Consider the following 16,606-nt stretch of genomic DNA (forward strand, 5'->3'; position numbering starts at 1 on the left):
CTACAGCGCCCGATCTCTACAGCCGTTCCCTTGATATTTTTTCTACCTCATATATCCACATTAAATTATGAAGCGGCCATATCTGCTCATCCCGCTACTCAGCACATGCACCAATGCGCTAAACTACACAGGCGAGACCGCGCTCCTCGATGCTGCGCCCTCGCTGCCGAACCACTCGACATCCGTGACATTCGGCGAGCTCGGCGCGTTTGATTTCCGCGGCGACGGGCGCGCCCGCGTCGCCTCTGCAGCTTGGCGCATTCTCGTCGGAAAAGGACGCCTAAGCTGCACCGCGCCAAGGGCGTGTTCCAAGGCAACCCCGTGCCACTAAACGACACCGGGCCGACACGCGACACGCAGCCCGTGGAGCTGGACCACGTCTATCTGATATTTGCGAAATCCCGCGCCTGTCAACAATTTTGTCGCGCGACTGCACACGCTGCGCAACGACGGCACGCCGATCTGCAGCGATTTCAGCCGCTGGCTCGACACCGAATATGTAGCGCCCATCACCGGGCTGCATCGGCCGCCGGTTGCGCCCAAAAAGGACGATGCGCAGAAAACCGGCGGCATTCTCGTTCATCACCAAAACCACCGATGCAGTGGCTCCGCCGCATGCAACCAGAGTCACGGGCATGCAGAAGCGCGCTGATGTAGCGACTCTGACGGCTTCGGACGTCCGCGTCGCCGTCCAGCGTCGCCGCAGCAGCTGCTGGGGAATGAGCCGAATGACGTGTTTCTGGTCGAGTACGAGTGGGAGTGGCAGGTGAGGCGTGGCGGCGAGTATGCTGTGGTGGTGGCCAACTGCGCGTCGACCACGGTGCAGTTCAAGTACAATCTGATTATGGCCAACCAGTGGCACAACGGCGAGTGGACGAACCTGCCGGCGGGCTGGATGCCCGTGCAGCAGGTGTACCCGGCCGTATGCTACACGCTGTGGGCGGTGGCAGCGGGGCTGTGGGCTGCTGTGCAGCTGCGCAGGCGCCAGGGCGTGCCGGTTCTGGGTGTGGTGTTGGGATTCGTACCAGTGCTGCGGTTCGTCAGCTGTCTGGCCGACCAGTCCCGGTACAGTCTGTGGGGCAGCGCCACCTATGAGGCCACCATGGTTGTGGTGTCGACGAGCCTGGTCGATGCGCTGGCTGACGGAGCGCATTTCCTGGTCATCCTGGCCATCTCCAAGGGCTGGGGAGTCGTGCGGTCGCGGCTGGTCGGCTCCGAGAAGCGGCTGGTAAGCGGGCTGGTCATATTCATAGGCGTTGCCACATTGTACGACGGGGCGACGCGCGGCGGCGGAGTGCTGGCGGTCGGCGTCATGCAGCTCGCCGCAGTCATGTATGCCCGCGCCAGCCTCTCCCACACACTGCGCGTCCACTCGATCCAGGTTCTGCGTCTGGTGAGCCGCAACAGCGCGGCGCTCGAGGCCTGGGCGCCGGGCGAGCGCGTGGAGTCCGGCATTGCAGCGGCTGGCACGCCTGCACTGGCGCGCAATCCGCGTGCAGTCGCCGGCACTGGGCCTCGTGTGGGCGGCCGTGCGCAAGGAGCGGCTGCTGCAGTGGGTGGCATATGCGGTGGTGCCGCTGCAGGTGCTGGATTTGGCTACGCTTTTTGTCGGCAGCTTTGCGGTTCCGCCGCACTACGCGTACATCGGCTTGCTGGTCACCCAGGCCGTGCACTGGATTGCCTATATGGCCGTGTTTGTGTGCCTGCTGGTCAGCGGCATGGATATGCCCGACATTGGCCTGCCTGCACTGCCAGCCGTCAACACCAGGAGATCCATTCCGCCGCCGCCGCCCGACTTCAGCGCCATGGCTCCACGCCCGATGCCGCCGCTCGGCAGACTGAGGCTGTTCCACAGCTCCGCGTCATTCATGACATCGGGGACTGGTGTCCAGCAGTAGGGGCAGACATGGGCCGACATCCAGCTGCCCATATTCGGCTGCCCATGTCGAGCGCGCGAATTTATTTGATGCTCCCAAGGGACCCGCTGCGCAGTGGCCGTCGTGCTGCGAAAGAAAGACCCGGCGAAAGATGGGGACGCCGACGTGGCCTTTGCCAGCAGACTGGATTGAGCTTTGGCAGCCGAGTGTTTCTGGCTCTGTAATCTTTTTTGCGCGCCCTCTCCCGCCCCACCGCTGAGCCCATCGATTATAGAGCATGCCCGGCCAATCATAGAAATTAGCGCAGCTCCAGCGAAGACAAGAGCAAACAGATCCTTCTAAAAGCGCCAAACCCCCACCAGTCCCCCTGCCGAGCCCACTCGAGCCCCTCACGCTAATAAGCACAGCCGCTCGCTCCGGTCAGAGCACACGACGGCACAGGTCTTTTTCCTCTTCTATCATCGCTTGGAAGGGCTAGAACCGAACTCCCGTTGCTTTTCCTTTTCTTCCCCACTCTTGGCCAAATAATTAATTATCCGCTCCATATACCTTCTCCTATTTTCCACACTCGCATCCGTATATTTTTCCTTTTCATCCATGAACTTTGGTTTCTACGTACCAGAGTTTGGGCCCAACAACACAGTCACCAATCCCCGATGACCAGCAGCAGACATCACAGCCCTCGCTCGCCGAAGTGGCCGCCGCCAACTACCAGCCCCTGCAGTTCTCCCAGCAGCAACAGCAGCAGCAACAGCAGCCTGAGCAGCTGCTGCCGATCCAGCAGCCGCCCGTGGTAGGCATGGTGCCCACAACAGAAAAGACCAAAGCCAGCAAGGGCGATGCACCGAAACCCATAGGAATGGCGTGCCGCGCATGCCGGCTGCGCAAGATCCGGTGCGGCGGTGAGCGGCCACGGTGCAGCTACTGCGTAAAGAAGGGATACGAGTGTGTGCTGACGCCGCACAAGAAGCGTGGGCGGCCGCGGAAGAACGAGCAGCGGGCGAAGCCGGATGCAGGTGCCAGCAGCAAGCAGTCCTCTATGGCCAACCCGCAGGAGATCTCCAATCCACTCGGCATGTCGGGCATGCCGCAGGACTCGGGGATGAAGGCCATGGCCATGCCAGCCGACCCGATGCCCGACTCGCTGATGGAGGGGCTGGATCTGGATGTGCGCCAGCTGTGGGCTGAGCTCACTGGTCTGCAGGGCCTAGATCTGCCTGCGGAACTGTCGGCGCTGGTAGCCAACTCGGCCACGCAGGCACAGGAGGCCAACACCAACAGCATCCCCAGCATCGGGCCCTCGTTCAACCTGGGCGTCACCCTACCGGCCGGCATAACAGCCAGCGCACCAGCTAACCAAAACCCCGAGGACTCTCTAGTGTTTGCCAACAACTATGCGTTTCCTCGCTATGACCCAGGCAACCGCTCATCAAACGAGCTGACAACGCCGCCTCCAACCGCATCCCAGCCACAGCAGCCACAGCAATTCAATCTTCAGCCACAGCAGCTGCAGAAGCCCCCGCGCATGGACTCGCCCACCTTCCTCAGCGCACCTGTCCTTCCACAGCGAAGGACCAGTGGCCTACAAATAAGGACGCAGCCGACAGAGCCGCAAACGGCAAACCAGATCTGGGGGACGTGCTCGGCATTGACAACCACAAACCGCAGAGCATGAACGACAGCAATATGAGCATTGATTCGGAAGCGCGCGCACGCTCGGCATCGACACAGGGCGGGATGCCGATTCTGCAGACCATCGATGACGGTATCAAAATGTACTTTGTCTACGTCCACCCGTGGATGCCAATTCTGCACCGCCCGACCTTTGAGAGGCAGGTGCTCGATGGCACTGTCGATCCAATTCTGTACTACGCGGTACAGGCTGTGGCTGCGCGCTTCAAGGAGCGCGAGCCCACCAAGCAGGGCCGCATTGGCCGCCGCCCGTTCAAGCGCGGACAGCGGTTTGCCCGTGCTGCACGCATCCTGCTGCCCGCAGCGCTCAAAAACTCGCGGCTGTCGACGCTGCAGGCAATCACCATCCTGGCGCTGTACATGTCGGTGTCGGGGCACTGGCAGGAGGGCGCAGCGTACGAGAAGCTGGCTGTGCAGCTTGCGTTCATTGGCCAGTACCACCTGCTCGACGAGGAGTTCCTGCTGCCGCCCGTCACAAACAACATGGGTCTGTACGAGACTGGCTGGTCCGAGCACTCGCACCCGGCAAGACTCGAGGTTCTGAGCCGCCCTGGCGGCATCCTGGACCACGAGCAGCGGCGGCGCGCCTGGTGGTCGATTTTCCAGCTCGAGCGGTTCAACGGCTTGGCCATGGGCCGCCCGCCCATCATCAAGCCCGGATGGCACTGGGTCTGGCTGCCGTGCAGCGAGGAGCTGTGGACGCAGGAGAATCCCTCTGGGCCGCTGGCCTGGGAAATGGGTCTGGCCGACTTTTCGCAGCGGCCCAACTCGTCCGTGTCCAACTGCCGCGTCGACCTGATTCTGTCGCTGGTCATGGGCCAGCTTCTGGAGCAGCGCACTGAGATGTTCCGTCTGTTCTTCCCGCGCGTCGACCGCGGCACCCTGTTCTACGACAACCTCCCGACACATTCGCTGGGCTGGACCATGCGGCTGCGTCGGCTGGTCGAGGTCGTCGGCAGCTTGGAGCGCCGCATCCGCCAGTGGCACGCAGAGCTCGACCGGTACGCCGACACCTTCTCGGCGCGCCGCCACGCCAACTTTGAAATGGTCGGCGCCTCATGCCAGATCCACCTGTACGCCTGTGTGCTGCAGATCCGCGAGCATTTGTTTGAGGATCTGCTGGTCAATGAGGAGGCCAACAAGGCTGCCGGCGTGAGAACCGGCCTCAACACCGAGCAGGGGTCCACGGGCGTCACCACACCGGCCAATGGCCCGGCAGCGAGCAAGGACGAGACGCTGAAGCAGAACAGAATCTCCGAAACCGCTACCAACAGCCGCGAGCTCGACTTTGACCTGCCCTCGTCGCGCAACTCATCAGTTGACCTGTCAGCTGTGTTTGAGCGCCATACGGGCATGCCATTTGAGCGCTCGACGTACCAGCGCGGGTACATGGCCAAGGCGAAGCGCCCAGAGCTGACCCTGCAGTTTGTCAGCGATCTCGATACGCTGGCGCAGCGCTGCTGGGACCGCTCGGTGGCCATGGCAGACGAGATCGCCCGCCTTCTAGCGCGTGCATTGGCTCAAGCCCTTTGACAGCGCTGCCGGCACCAGCGCCGGAGACCTGTCTGGGTTCGTCGCCAGCAGCGTCAACCCCGGCAAGTCCTACGACCACCAAGTCGGCGATGCCAAGCTGGCTGCCTGGACACTCGGCGGCAGCAGCACGAAGGGGCAGCAGCCGCAGCAGCCACAGCCGTCTAGCGCCAGTGCCCGACGCCCGTCGTCAGTCAGCGGCTCGTCCGTGGCTGTATCGTCGCTCGACCCAGATATTGCCGACCGCTTCAAGCTGATGAATCCGCAGACGCCCTACCACCTGTTTGTGGCTGGCAAGGTGCAGGCTGCGCGTTTGAAGCAGACTGTCACAGCGCAGGACCGTGAGCGCCAGCGCGAAGGTAAGCAGTCAGACGAGGATGTCCGAAATGGAAGACCCCCGAGAAGCCTGTGGAGCGGAAGGACGGCGAGGACCTGGTCGTTGAGGACGCCATCCGCCGAATCAACGATATCTGGGACTCGCAGGCGCTGACTGCGGATGTCGCCGCTATTGAGGGTAGGCTGGACGACATCATCAGCGCGCTGGACTACTGCCAGCTGTTCTGGTACTCGCTCAACTTTGCCTCGCATCTGCGCTACCTCAAGCGCGAGGCAATGAAGCCTCTCTTGCATAGTGTCTACCGGTCATAGGCTGGCTTGTACGCTGCTGTTACAGAAATACATATACTCTAGTTCATATGCCCTGCGGTTCATTCTCGGCACCGTCCGACGAGGAGCGTGCGCTGTAGATCGGTATGGGCTCTTGGGCTCTTGGCGCAATATCAAAGCACAGCTTATCCTGCAGTAATGCCAAGATGTCAAAAGCGCCTAAACACTATCCTGCCAAGCTTTGTGTGCTTCAGGCGAAGCCACTTTCCGCTTCTCTGCTCAGACAACGATGCGGAAATGTGCATCCCCAGGAAATCATACCCCCTGAAATATCTGTTTTCCTTGACGCAAGTTACAAGAGGCCTTGAACATAAAACACTGGAAATCAAGCATACATAGGGGAATCGGCTCTATGCTAGCTTCTCCGCCCATTCATTATCTTCTATTCTTAACCAGTCTTGGCCAAGGCTGATGTGCTGAGGTCTAGTGTGGTCTGGCGCATCCTGTATTCGCCTCAACACGCTACATAAAAAGCCGCATTTTCCAAATTTTGTGCCCACCATCAAACAGTACAAGCACCTTTCCAACACCAAACTCTACCACACCATGAAGATCGCCTTTGCTCTTGCCATCTGCCGCCCTTGCTGCCGCTATGCCCCAGCCGACTCATCCCACACACCACCTGCGCACTATGACAGATGGTGAGGGTGAGACTCTGCTGATCGACGAGGCCAACGAAAACCTGGGCGTATTCATTGCCGGGTACGACGGCATTGACGGTATCTACGACAAGCATAATGTTGACACTGCGTCGGGCACCATGACCTGGGCCGACATCCATGACGGCGTCTACGCAGTAATCGACCTCGCCCACCCGAACCACCACACAGTGTTCAACTCTGCTGGATCTCCTATTGAGACTGCGAGCTACGCGCTGTCCTCGGCTCCGTACAAGACCGAGCCCACACACCACTTGCGCACCTTCACTAACCACAAGAGCGAGACACTGCTTATTGACTATGCTGTCACTGATGCTGCCGTCCTCGAGATTGGCGTTGAGGGCATCGACGGTATTTATGATGCTGACGATGCCGAGCCGCACTCAGGTACCGACACCTGGATCAACGACTATGATGGCGTTATGGCTGTCATCGATTACGCGCATCCCAACTTTTATACCGTCTTTGACACCGACGGCAAGCCCATTGAGACTATCAGCTACCCGCTGCCAACTCGCACCCATGCCTAAACAAGCCAATTCCTGTTTAATCTCTTGGGTATAAACACGCCATTATGAACACCACAGATTTATATCAGCAATGTAGTTATCCAATATATATCACCCTTGCGTGGTTCTCGGATCGCCGAAAAACTGCAGTTTGTATAAATCAATACTCGGCAGAGGTATTTAAAGAGATATACAAGATTGACATTAATACACCACAATTCAGTAGTATCATGTCTACATAGAGACGATTTGCAAACAGCTATACTACTGATATACCGTGTGTATAGTTGAGTTAAATGTCAATGAAACTGGCTTTCATTTCCTTGTAGTCCCTATACACGAATGTTGTAGAGGACTAGAAGCTACTTCCAAGTAGAGATCAAACCCATCTTGGACCCAGCCGCGGGGCAGGAGAATCCATCTGGTACAGGCGAGCCAAATGCGGAAACTTTAGCCAAACTTCAAAGAAACATGACCAGTTATACACATTTAGATTGATGTATCCTGATACTATCAACAGTTCTAATGGGTATTAAATTTATGCAACCCGTGTCAATATGTGAGGTCGGGTATTGCGGATGGTAAAGTAGGGTTAGGGAAATGCTGACAAAGATTGACAAACCCATGCCAAGTGTAAGTTGACAACTGTTGCTGACAAGAGCCGTATTTCTTTTCCGCTCCTCCTCACAGACCAATTTCTTCACACTAATGGCGAACTGGGACAACATTGAGACCATATCTCCTTCATCGAGTTGCTGTCATATATGGCAACAGTATTCGCCTGCGTAGTCCGGATGTTACTGACATCTATATTTCATATCTCCAGCTGAACCAAGTCTGCCAACACTGGAGAGACACTATAAAAAAGAGCCTCTACACTACCGCGATCATATTGTGCCACAGACCAACAGCTGATCAACTGCTTCTATATGGCAATACCTCTCATTCAGACCAACTAACATCCAGGGGTATATACCTTGTAGCCACATCACCACAACCTATTTTATGGAGAGCAAACATCCCGCATATTGTGCAATCAAAAAACAGCAACTATACTCAGAGATTGATTATCTCATCTCGAGACTGTACCATCGATTATTCCTCTCTTGGAGACATCCTCGAAACATTTGGATTCAGTACTGTCGAATGGCTTAGATTGAAAACAATACGTTTTATTGGAGACCTCCTTGAGGCAGAGCAGGATTCGGACGCCAAACCCCCAATGGCCGACGATGTCAGAATACGACTATCACAGACCTCGCAATATTTTATTCAGCGCCTCTCCCATGTGAAGCATTTAAAACACAGAACATCCGGATATCTATTGAAGAATCCGCCTGCATTCCCGCTTGGTGATGTGTTGAATTTTTACTTTCCACGGCTACAAACAATATCTTTACCAGACTTTACTCTTCCAGAAATGAGCCATACATACTTCTCTTCATTCCTCACCAGGCTGTATCTTCACATCAACAGTGAGAGTGCTGAGCGTATCCCTAGGATCTTTGCACCCTCACTCGAGTATCTGAGCCTATATTATCCTGACACTTCACATTCATGGCACATCTTCAGAGGCAGCCTGCCTGGATCTGTTATCTTCGAAAACCTCACGGTGCTTGAAATCTATCATAATCCCGAGATATCTGAGTCAATAGAAGAATCAGACACATATTTCCCTTCCATATCGTTTCCAAAAGCTGGAAAATTTGCAATTAGGCTGGCATCCATTCAATGACACCAAAACCCTCGTTTTATTCAAGGACGCGCCAATACAGTCTGCCACCTTTCGTTGATATGGTTGATAGATTCCATTTCTCTGCGATAACCACCTTCAGAGATGTTCAAAATCTTTTTATTGTCGCCAGTACCTGGCAAAATAGTGTACATGACGAAGCTGCGGCGTCTGTTGCAAAGGATCTTTTCAGCAAACCGTTCTCTACCTCCACCGCTGAAGTACGTGTTCAGACGAGCATACCGGTCCCACTCCCTGATATGATTCTGTGGACAAAGTTAGAAAAGCTATGTCTCCAATTCCCCAGTATATCTCTCCAATCTTACTCATATTCTCCCTCAGCTTCCTCGTCTACGCTGGCTTTTCGTCGGGGCCATATACAACACTGGAAATAACCTTGAAAATACAGAATCGGCACCCATTTGGAGCAGCACCCTTACTCAGCTTATCCTATTCTCAAGCATTGTGGATATACCAACGGTTCCTTCTCTTAAGGCAATGAGCACTTTGGTATCTGGATTACCCTCCCTCCTCAAGCTGGCTGTTCCAGACGATATGTTATCTACAGTAGAAGATGTACTTTCTGAACGCGGTGTTTCCCAGGAACCAATCGAAAAGGCGCTTCAAGTTGTTGGATACTTTCCAACAACAGCAGGGTTTTATCTTCGAGATGGCATTTCTTACACCAATAATCAAGGCAACCGAATTTTATAATATATCTGGGTGAAGTGGCTGTGGCAATAAATGCTGCATTGTTCAAACATAATATTATGCTTGTTGCTATGTGCATGTTCGAATAAGAAAAGAATTGCTGAGCAATTACCCAACTTGTATTTAGGGTAAACACTAACACATCCGCACAGTTATTGGCTAATTGCATGCGATAATTGACAGAAAGGCTCCTGTTATCCTCCACCGCCAATTGTATCTTGACGTCCATATCCACACTCATGTGCGCTTGGCCGACCGTACCATGCCTCGCACCCGCTAGAGACAAAGGATAAACACCCGTATGAATGTTAACACTCTTCTAGCTAGTAGTACAGCGGTACCTTGATTAAACCAGAATCGCTAGAGGATATTAGATTTATGCAACCCGTGTCAATATATGAGGTCAGGTATTGTGGATGGTAAAGTAGGATTAGGGAGATTTTGACAAGGAGAGACATGTCCAAGATAAATGCGGGTTGTCAACCACTGTTAACAGATACTGCATTTATTTTCCACTCTTCCTCACAACCTCGTTTTTCACGCTAATGGCGAACTGGGCAACACTGAGACCATATATTCTTCTGCGAACTGTCAATATACTTGACAATAGTATTGACCTGAGCAGTTCAGATGATGTCGACATCTATACTTCATTCCTCGAGCTTAACCAGGTTTGCCAACACTGGAGAGACACTATAAAAGAGAGCCTCTACACTACCGCAATTATCTTGTGCCACAAACTAACAGCTGACCAAATGCTTCTATATGGCAACCCGTCTGATTCTAACCAACTTGCATCCAGAGGCATATATCTCGCAGCCTCATCACCACACCCTATTCTATGGAGAACAAACATCTCGAATATCGTGCGATCAAAAAACAGCAACTACACTCAGCAACTTCTTATCTCATTTCGAGACTGTACCATCGATTTTCCCTCTCTTGGAGATATCCTCGAAATATTTGGATTCAGCACTGTCGAATGGCTTAGATTGAAAACAATACGTTTTATTGGAGACCTCCTTGAGGCAGAGCAGGCTTCGGACACCAAACTCCCAATAGCTGACGATATCAGTACACGGCTGTTACAAACTTCGCAATATTTTATAACACATATCCCTGATTTGAAGCATTTGATACATGGTGCATCCAGCTATCCACTGAAGAATTCGCCAGTATTCCCACTTGGTGATATGTTAAACTTTTACTTACCACAGCTGCGAACTATAGATTTGGTCGATTATACACTTCCACAACTCGATCACACATACTTCTCTTCATTCCTCACTATACTGTATCTTCACATCAACAGTGAGAGTGCTGAGCATATCCCTAGAATTTTTGCACCCTCATTGGTGATATTGGGGCTATATTATTCTGCCACCGCGCATTCATGGCACATCTTTAGAGACGGTCTGCCTGGGTCGGTTATCTTCGAAAACCTTACGAAGCTTGAAATTTATCACTATCCCAAAATATCTGAGTCAACAGATGAATCTGATACATACCTTCCTTCTATATCGTTTCCAAAGCTGAAGGATATGCGTTTAGATTACTATCCACTCAAAGATTCGAACACCCTCGCTTTATTCAAGGACGCGCCAATACAGACTGCGATTATCTGTGACGTTGTTGATAAATTCCAACTCTCTGTGATAACCACCTTCAGAGATGTTCAGACTCTACGTATTTCCATAAGAAGCTGGCCAGATAAAGTGCATGACGAAGCTGCGGCGTCTGTTGCAAAGGATCTTTTCAGCAAATCGTTCTCTACTTCCACCGCTGAAATATTTATTGACACAAGCCTACCAATTCCATTCCCTGATACGATTCTGTGGACAAGACTTGAGAGGCTGTATCTCAACTTCCCTGTATATCTTTCCGATCTCATCCACATTCTCCCTCAGCTTCATCATCTGCGCTGTCTTCTTGCCGGGGCCATATACAACACTGGAAATGGCATAGAGAATACAGAATCAGCACCCATTTGGAGCACCACCCTCACTCAAGTTGTCCTATTCTCAAGCATTGTGGATATACCAACGATTCCTTCTCTTGAGGCAATGTGTATTTTGGTGTCTGGCCTACCTTCTCTTCTCAAGCTTGTTGTTCCAGACGATATGTTATTTACGGTAAAAGATGCACTTTCTGAACACATCATTTCTCGAGAATCTAGCGAAGGGGCACCTCAGGTTGTTGGATATCTTCCAACAAGAACGATATTGTATCTTCGAAATGGCATTCCTTTTACCGATAATCAAGGCAACCGAATTTCATAATATATCTAGGTGAAATGGCTATGGCAATAAATACGATATTATATATAATTCTAGGTAGAAATCTATCTAGTGGCAGGTTTAATTGTATTTCGTATTATCATGAATCTATAGGTTGACTGAGCCAGCCGCGATGCCCTACCCTCCAAAAAGCAATCAAGCCTAGAGACAATTTATGCATATCAAGTGGACCGGTGCAACTTGCTATAATATCTCTAGTACCAATTGAACTGATGAGCAGCCTCCTGTAACCGCTCCGCATGTTAGCCTTTCAACCACATTACCAAGTTAGTTGAATGTAGACAGATATACTACTTAAGATAGGATACAAGAGTCGAGTATGAGTAGGGGTATATCCATTTGCATACCGAATATAGCGGTTGGAAACTGAGACAATGCCATTGCCTATCATCGGCACAGGAACTGTGTCTCCCGCAGTCACGTCGACGATGGGGATGAAAACTACAATCTAACATTTTAGTCAAAGATGTGAATTCCATTCTAGACATTATTACAGACTATTCTAACTAGAGAGTATGTATTATAGTCTTTTACATGTCGTTAGGAATGCCTCCATGGTGCGCGGAGGCAGAGATGGTTTACATGGTATATCATTGCCTCATCGTATCCGAACTTGTCCCCACAGTATGTGCACTTGTGGACCTTTCTAGCACCCCCTTCAGTGTGTACCTGCTGGGTCCTGTTATTCGATCGTGGCCAACGGAAGCAGTAGGACATTGGTTACTATTCGAACTGGAGCTGAGTGCCTGTGGATTGAAATGGCAATAGGAAGGATAACAGTGTAGGCTACACTGAGTTCATTTATACTGGTCTGCAAGATACATCAGCCTGTAATAAGTGCATCTTGTACAGACGTTCTTCTGCATTACAAAGGGTCGCCATGACTGCTAATATTGGTCACAGCCTCAAATACAGCCTTATTTGACATGATAGGTTTCAAATTACCACTGTATGTCTGAAATAAGGGGTCTTTTGAGGACATCGACGGTGGCCGCCTGCATACTGGCTACACTGATACGCATCATGCTTGTCTTGGTCAAAACCTCAGTATAAAGTGTACTTTTGATACATAACACATACTACCGCCCTCCAGCCACAGCGTGTGCAGCTGAGATAAAAGGGCTAGCGAACCTAGCCCATCACGGCACAGCTTGGGTCAGAATATTTAAATTCACGTGATTTGTTTTCTGTAACTGTATCACAACCCGCTCTTTGCTGATAACACCAGTGTATCTGCAGTTTATTCCCCGTCGCCTCCGAGCTTCAAACTCGACCAGGGACCCGCCACATACTGGGCGTATCTCATGCGTTGCTGAGCAGGTGTACCAAGGGTGGCATCGGGTCCGGCCCCAGGCGATCTGGCCAGCTGCGCCATTGATCCGATCAAGAGCAAACTTGCAATTGTTGCGTTTGCAGGATTCCCGGCCACGATGCACTTTATAGCGATTTGCGCTTACGAACACGCTATTTTGCTGTTTTCCTGCCAGCCCCTAGGCCGACTACTACGCGACCTGCAAAGCCCCTTGTTCGTGGCTGTTCAAACGGCTGCCGAGCCGTTTCTCTTCGCTGCTTTCCCCACTCCCAAACTTTTCAGCCATTTTTATCCCCTCTTGCCTTCTATTGTACCCTGTCAAAACCCCTGGGAGAAAATGGCCATGGTACCGGAGACAGCGCATTGCTGGATTTGCGGGGTGTTTGTGGAGGGTATTGGCGACCTCTACAGCTCCGTGGAGTTGAAGACGTGGAAGGAGAAGATGCCCGAGGGCTGCGACCCCGCCAAGTGTGAGCACGGTAAGAGTTTTTTACTCGGGCTGGACCAGCTTCCTATTTTTGCTGGCAATCAGGCCCGCGTTCTAGAATGGCAGAGAAAAGCATGCAAAAAATGCAGCGGCCTTGATTTTCCTCTTGATGTTTATGGATTGTAGACGTCAGCATCTTCCGTATCTGCGCCAGCGAAATGTACACCGAGCAGATACGCTTCCTGAATGTGTACAGCGGGGTCAGCCCGCGCAACCACGGCTGCTACACCGACGGCCCGGGCGGCCTGGTGTTCATCGACGACGACCCTGTGTTTGCCGAGCACGAGCTCAGCATCATGTGTGCGAGCGAGATGACCGAGGAGTACAACAAGCCGCTGGCCATGAGCGTGGGCGAGGCGGCAAATGAAGTGACCGACATTCTTGTTGTCGTGGTCCACGATATGTGCCTGGAGATGCTGACGGCAGAGCTCGACCGGCAAAGGATTCCGTGGACATACCGCGGGATTTTTGCGAATGCATGCGACAGCGGCAGGCATGTCATGGATCTGGACGTCGACGTTCCGGGGCTGAAGCGCAGCGAGACCGACAAGGTCAAGGAAATCCTGCTCAACGACGAAGAGTACAATGTGTCGGACCTGTGGATTATCTCGAGCCCCAAGTACGCGCCGGCGCCAGTCTATCTACAGCCCCACGAGAACCCGCGGGAGGTATTCAAGACCGTCGACTCGCAGGAGAAGTCGCAGCTGCTGAGCCTACCGCCAGAGATGCTGGAGCTGGTTATGAGCTACCTGGACGAGGAGTCGCTGATCAGCATGGGCCTGTCGTGCAAGAAGGTGGCCAATATGCCTGGGTTTTGGCGGTGGATATTCCTTGCTACATTCAAAATCGCCAGCGCCAAGGGCTGGATCGACTGGCACCAGTACTACCGGCGCGCGCTGCGGTTCCGCCTGAACTTTATGAGCCGCGCGCGCATCACCGGCGTTGTGCGGCACAACATCGCCCAGTATGACTCGTGGTCGCGCCAGCTCAGCACCGAGGCGCTGGAGTTTGCCGATGGGTTCCTGGTACACTACGGCAAGACGATCGAAGACTACTGCTGAGCCAACCCCCAAAAGTCAAATACACGCCGCCCCTGAAACCGCCGCACGCCCTCTCTTTGCTCCAGCCGCTTCCCTTTTCCCTCCTAATTTCTTTATTTTAACAATGTCGTTTACAATTCACTGGGAGAAGCTGGACAAGAAGGTTGCGCAGAGCATCCAGCAGCAGCTCAACAGCTTTTTCGCGCGGCTAGAGAAGCGGCCGGTGTTCCTGGGCGACATTACAGTCGAGGGTCTCGATTTCGGCAGCACACCGCCCGACATTGAAATTCTCGACCTGACCGAACCCTACCCAGAATTCTACATGGCCACAGAGGAAGAGGAGGAGGAGGAGGACGCAGAGAGAGAATCAGACGTGGCGATGCAGCGGATACAGGTCATGCCGGCATCGCAGATCGGTAGCAGAATGTTCCAGAGCCAAGGGCTGCGAGGTGCATCGACATCAGTAGCTGCGGCCGACAGCGATTACCAGGACATCGACGACGACCTCGAGTCGGTGTTGAGCGGGCTGCCAGATCGCCCGATATCGCAGGCATCGATTCAGCAGTTTCTGCAGCCGCCTATGGGCTTGCTTCGAACCGGATCAATGACTCCAGGCACAAGGATCTGGCAAAGCCCGTCGCTGTACTCGGCACAGACAATGCCACGGACCTCCCTCCAGCAACAACAACAGCAGCAGCGCATGTCACTCGGTACCAGCACATTTTCAAGTGCCATGCCGCACCGGATCGCTGTGGAGCGGACCGACGATGACATGCAGCTGCTAACCAAGCTTGAATACAAAGGCGACATGTCGCTGGTGCTGAGCACCGAGTTGCAGCTCAACTACCCGGCATCGCAGTTTGCGAGTCTGCCAGTCACAATGCACATCACAAAGATCGAGTTCTCGGCGCTGGCCGTGGTTGCGTACTTAAAGGGCCGCATCAACTTTTGTTTCCTGGAGCCCGAGCCGCCACGCACCAGTCTGCTGGACAACTTTTGCATTCGCACAGAGATCGGCGACCAGCACCACCATGTACTTAAAAATGTCGAAAAGCTGGAGCTGTTCATTACCGAGCAGCTGAGAAAGGCTATTGACGACGACTTTGTCTTTCCGTGCTACCATTCATTTGAGCTGGAGTGATGACGTAGAGAATGTATTTACCTAGAGGACTTTTAATACCACCGACACCCTCTTCCGCCGATGCATAGAGTACAGGTGCACTGGCAGTCGGGCTTCGCGATGCTAGTGTCTGGGAACTTCATCCTGCCTGAAACAGCTAGGGATTTGGTGGAGGCTCTAGGGAGTAGTGTACGTTGTAGAACAGATACCAGCGACAAGAGGTCCATTGCCACCTGAAGCTCGCTTACCCGTGTCGGCAAGCTGGCTCGCACCTGCAATTAGAGGTACGAACCGTCCACATTGCCGTTGCTAGATGAATTGGCCCAGCTGTGCTTGTGCTTTGTGAAAGCTGGAAAGGAGATGCGCTGCCAATTAATGCGTGGCATCCTATGCCTTGCGACCATCATCGACAGCCACAGGCATAAGCGCATGCCTAGTGCCCACAGAGGATCTAATCGCATATGGTAATCTACCGATCGACCCTGGCCGGGTTTCAATTGGAGCCTTTTTGCTGTGGACCGCCCGCTATTTACCCAATAGCCCACCATTGAAGTGGGAGACCTCGCTGCTACCCATTGTGAAATTAAAAATTCACACAATTACACCGCCAATACGGCACAATAAGACCACACGGGTGCAACCGATGTGTAGACCCAGAGTATACTTCAAAAATGTATCCGCCCCATCTTCGAGAAGGCTACACATCGCCTTGTCCGCCAGGAGAGGGCTCAGCCCAACTATAAAAGACCTGCCCACAGGACTCAGAGGGAGGGTCGAGGTACAATCGACAAGCCCATCTTCTCCTTTATACCAGAATCCACCACCTCCCCTTTGCCAGCACAGCAAGAACAATACCATGAACGCCTACGTCGCCATCGCAACCGTTGCCGTCCTCTTCGCTGCTACCATCTCTGCAGCTCAGGCCCAGGTCGTCGGTGGTGGTCCCTGGTAAATGCCACGGCCACAGCCCTGTT

General features: G+C 53.0%; 7 protein-coding genes across 7 annotated transcripts; all 7 read left to right on the forward strand.

Moving 5' to 3' along the window:
• The first annotated feature begins 581 nt into the window (after positions 1-581).
• DL89DRAFT_281644 (uncharacterized protein) lies at positions 582-2,200 on the forward strand. The gene has a single exon (XM_040889651.1). The coding sequence runs from the start codon at positions 845-847 to the stop codon at positions 2,099-2,101; it is 1,257 nt and encodes a 418-aa protein (XP_040746307.1). The 5' UTR covers positions 582-844; the 3' UTR covers positions 2,102-2,200.
• A 1,180-nt stretch (positions 2,201-3,380) lies between these two features.
• Positions 3,381-5,262, forward strand: DL89DRAFT_85714 (uncharacterized protein). Its single transcript, XM_040892165.1, has one exon. It carries the CDS (start codon positions 3,549-3,551, stop codon positions 5,100-5,102), a length of 1,554 nt encoding a protein of 517 aa, XP_040746308.1. The 5' UTR covers positions 3,381-3,548; the 3' UTR covers positions 5,103-5,262.
• A 1,095-nt stretch (positions 5,263-6,357) lies between these two features.
• On the forward strand, positions 6,358-6,954 carry DL89DRAFT_255128 (uncharacterized protein; the record flags this gene model as incomplete). Its single annotated transcript, XM_040885319.1, has 1 exon — positions 6,358-6,954. The coding sequence occupies one exon, from the start codon at positions 6,358-6,360 to the stop codon at positions 6,952-6,954; it is 597 nt and encodes a 198-aa protein (XP_040746309.1).
• A 985-nt stretch (positions 6,955-7,939) lies between these two features.
• DL89DRAFT_85725 (uncharacterized protein) lies at positions 7,940-8,811 on the forward strand. Its single transcript, XM_040892166.1, has one exon. It carries the CDS (start codon positions 8,156-8,158, stop codon positions 8,666-8,668), a length of 513 nt encoding a protein of 170 aa, XP_040746310.1. The 5' UTR covers positions 7,940-8,155; the 3' UTR covers positions 8,669-8,811.
• Positions 8,812-10,887: 2,076 nt separating this feature from the next.
• On the forward strand, positions 10,888-11,699 carry DL89DRAFT_265135 (uncharacterized protein). Its single transcript, XM_040886535.1, has one exon. The coding sequence runs from the start codon at positions 10,918-10,920 to the stop codon at positions 11,653-11,655; it is 738 nt and encodes a 245-aa protein (XP_040746311.1). The 5' UTR covers positions 10,888-10,917; the 3' UTR covers positions 11,656-11,699.
• A 1,018-nt stretch (positions 11,700-12,717) lies between these two features.
• On the forward strand, positions 12,718-14,802 carry DL89DRAFT_85741 (uncharacterized protein). Its single transcript, XM_040892167.1, has 2 exons — positions 12,718-13,464; positions 13,599-14,802. Exons 1-2 carry the CDS (start codon positions 13,104-13,106, stop codon positions 14,531-14,533), a joined length of 1,296 nt encoding a protein of 431 aa, XP_040746312.1. The 5' UTR covers positions 12,718-13,103; the 3' UTR covers positions 14,534-14,802.
• Positions 14,637-15,653, forward strand: DL89DRAFT_220985 (uncharacterized protein; the record flags this gene model as incomplete). The annotated part of the gene is made up of 2 exons (XM_040884487.1): positions 14,637-15,022; positions 15,242-15,653. The coding sequence occupies 2 exons, from the start codon at positions 14,637-14,639 to the stop codon at positions 15,651-15,653; spliced, it is 798 nt and encodes a 265-aa protein (XP_040746313.1).
• Positions 15,654-16,606: the final 953 nt, after the last annotated feature.

Source organism: Linderina pennispora (genome assembly GCF_002104995.1).
Source record: "Linderina pennispora strain ATCC 12442 chromosome Unknown DL89scaffold_2, whole genome shotgun sequence".
Lineage (NCBI taxonomy): Eukaryota > Fungi > Kickxellomycota > Kickxellomycetes > Kickxellales > Kickxellaceae > Linderina > Linderina pennispora.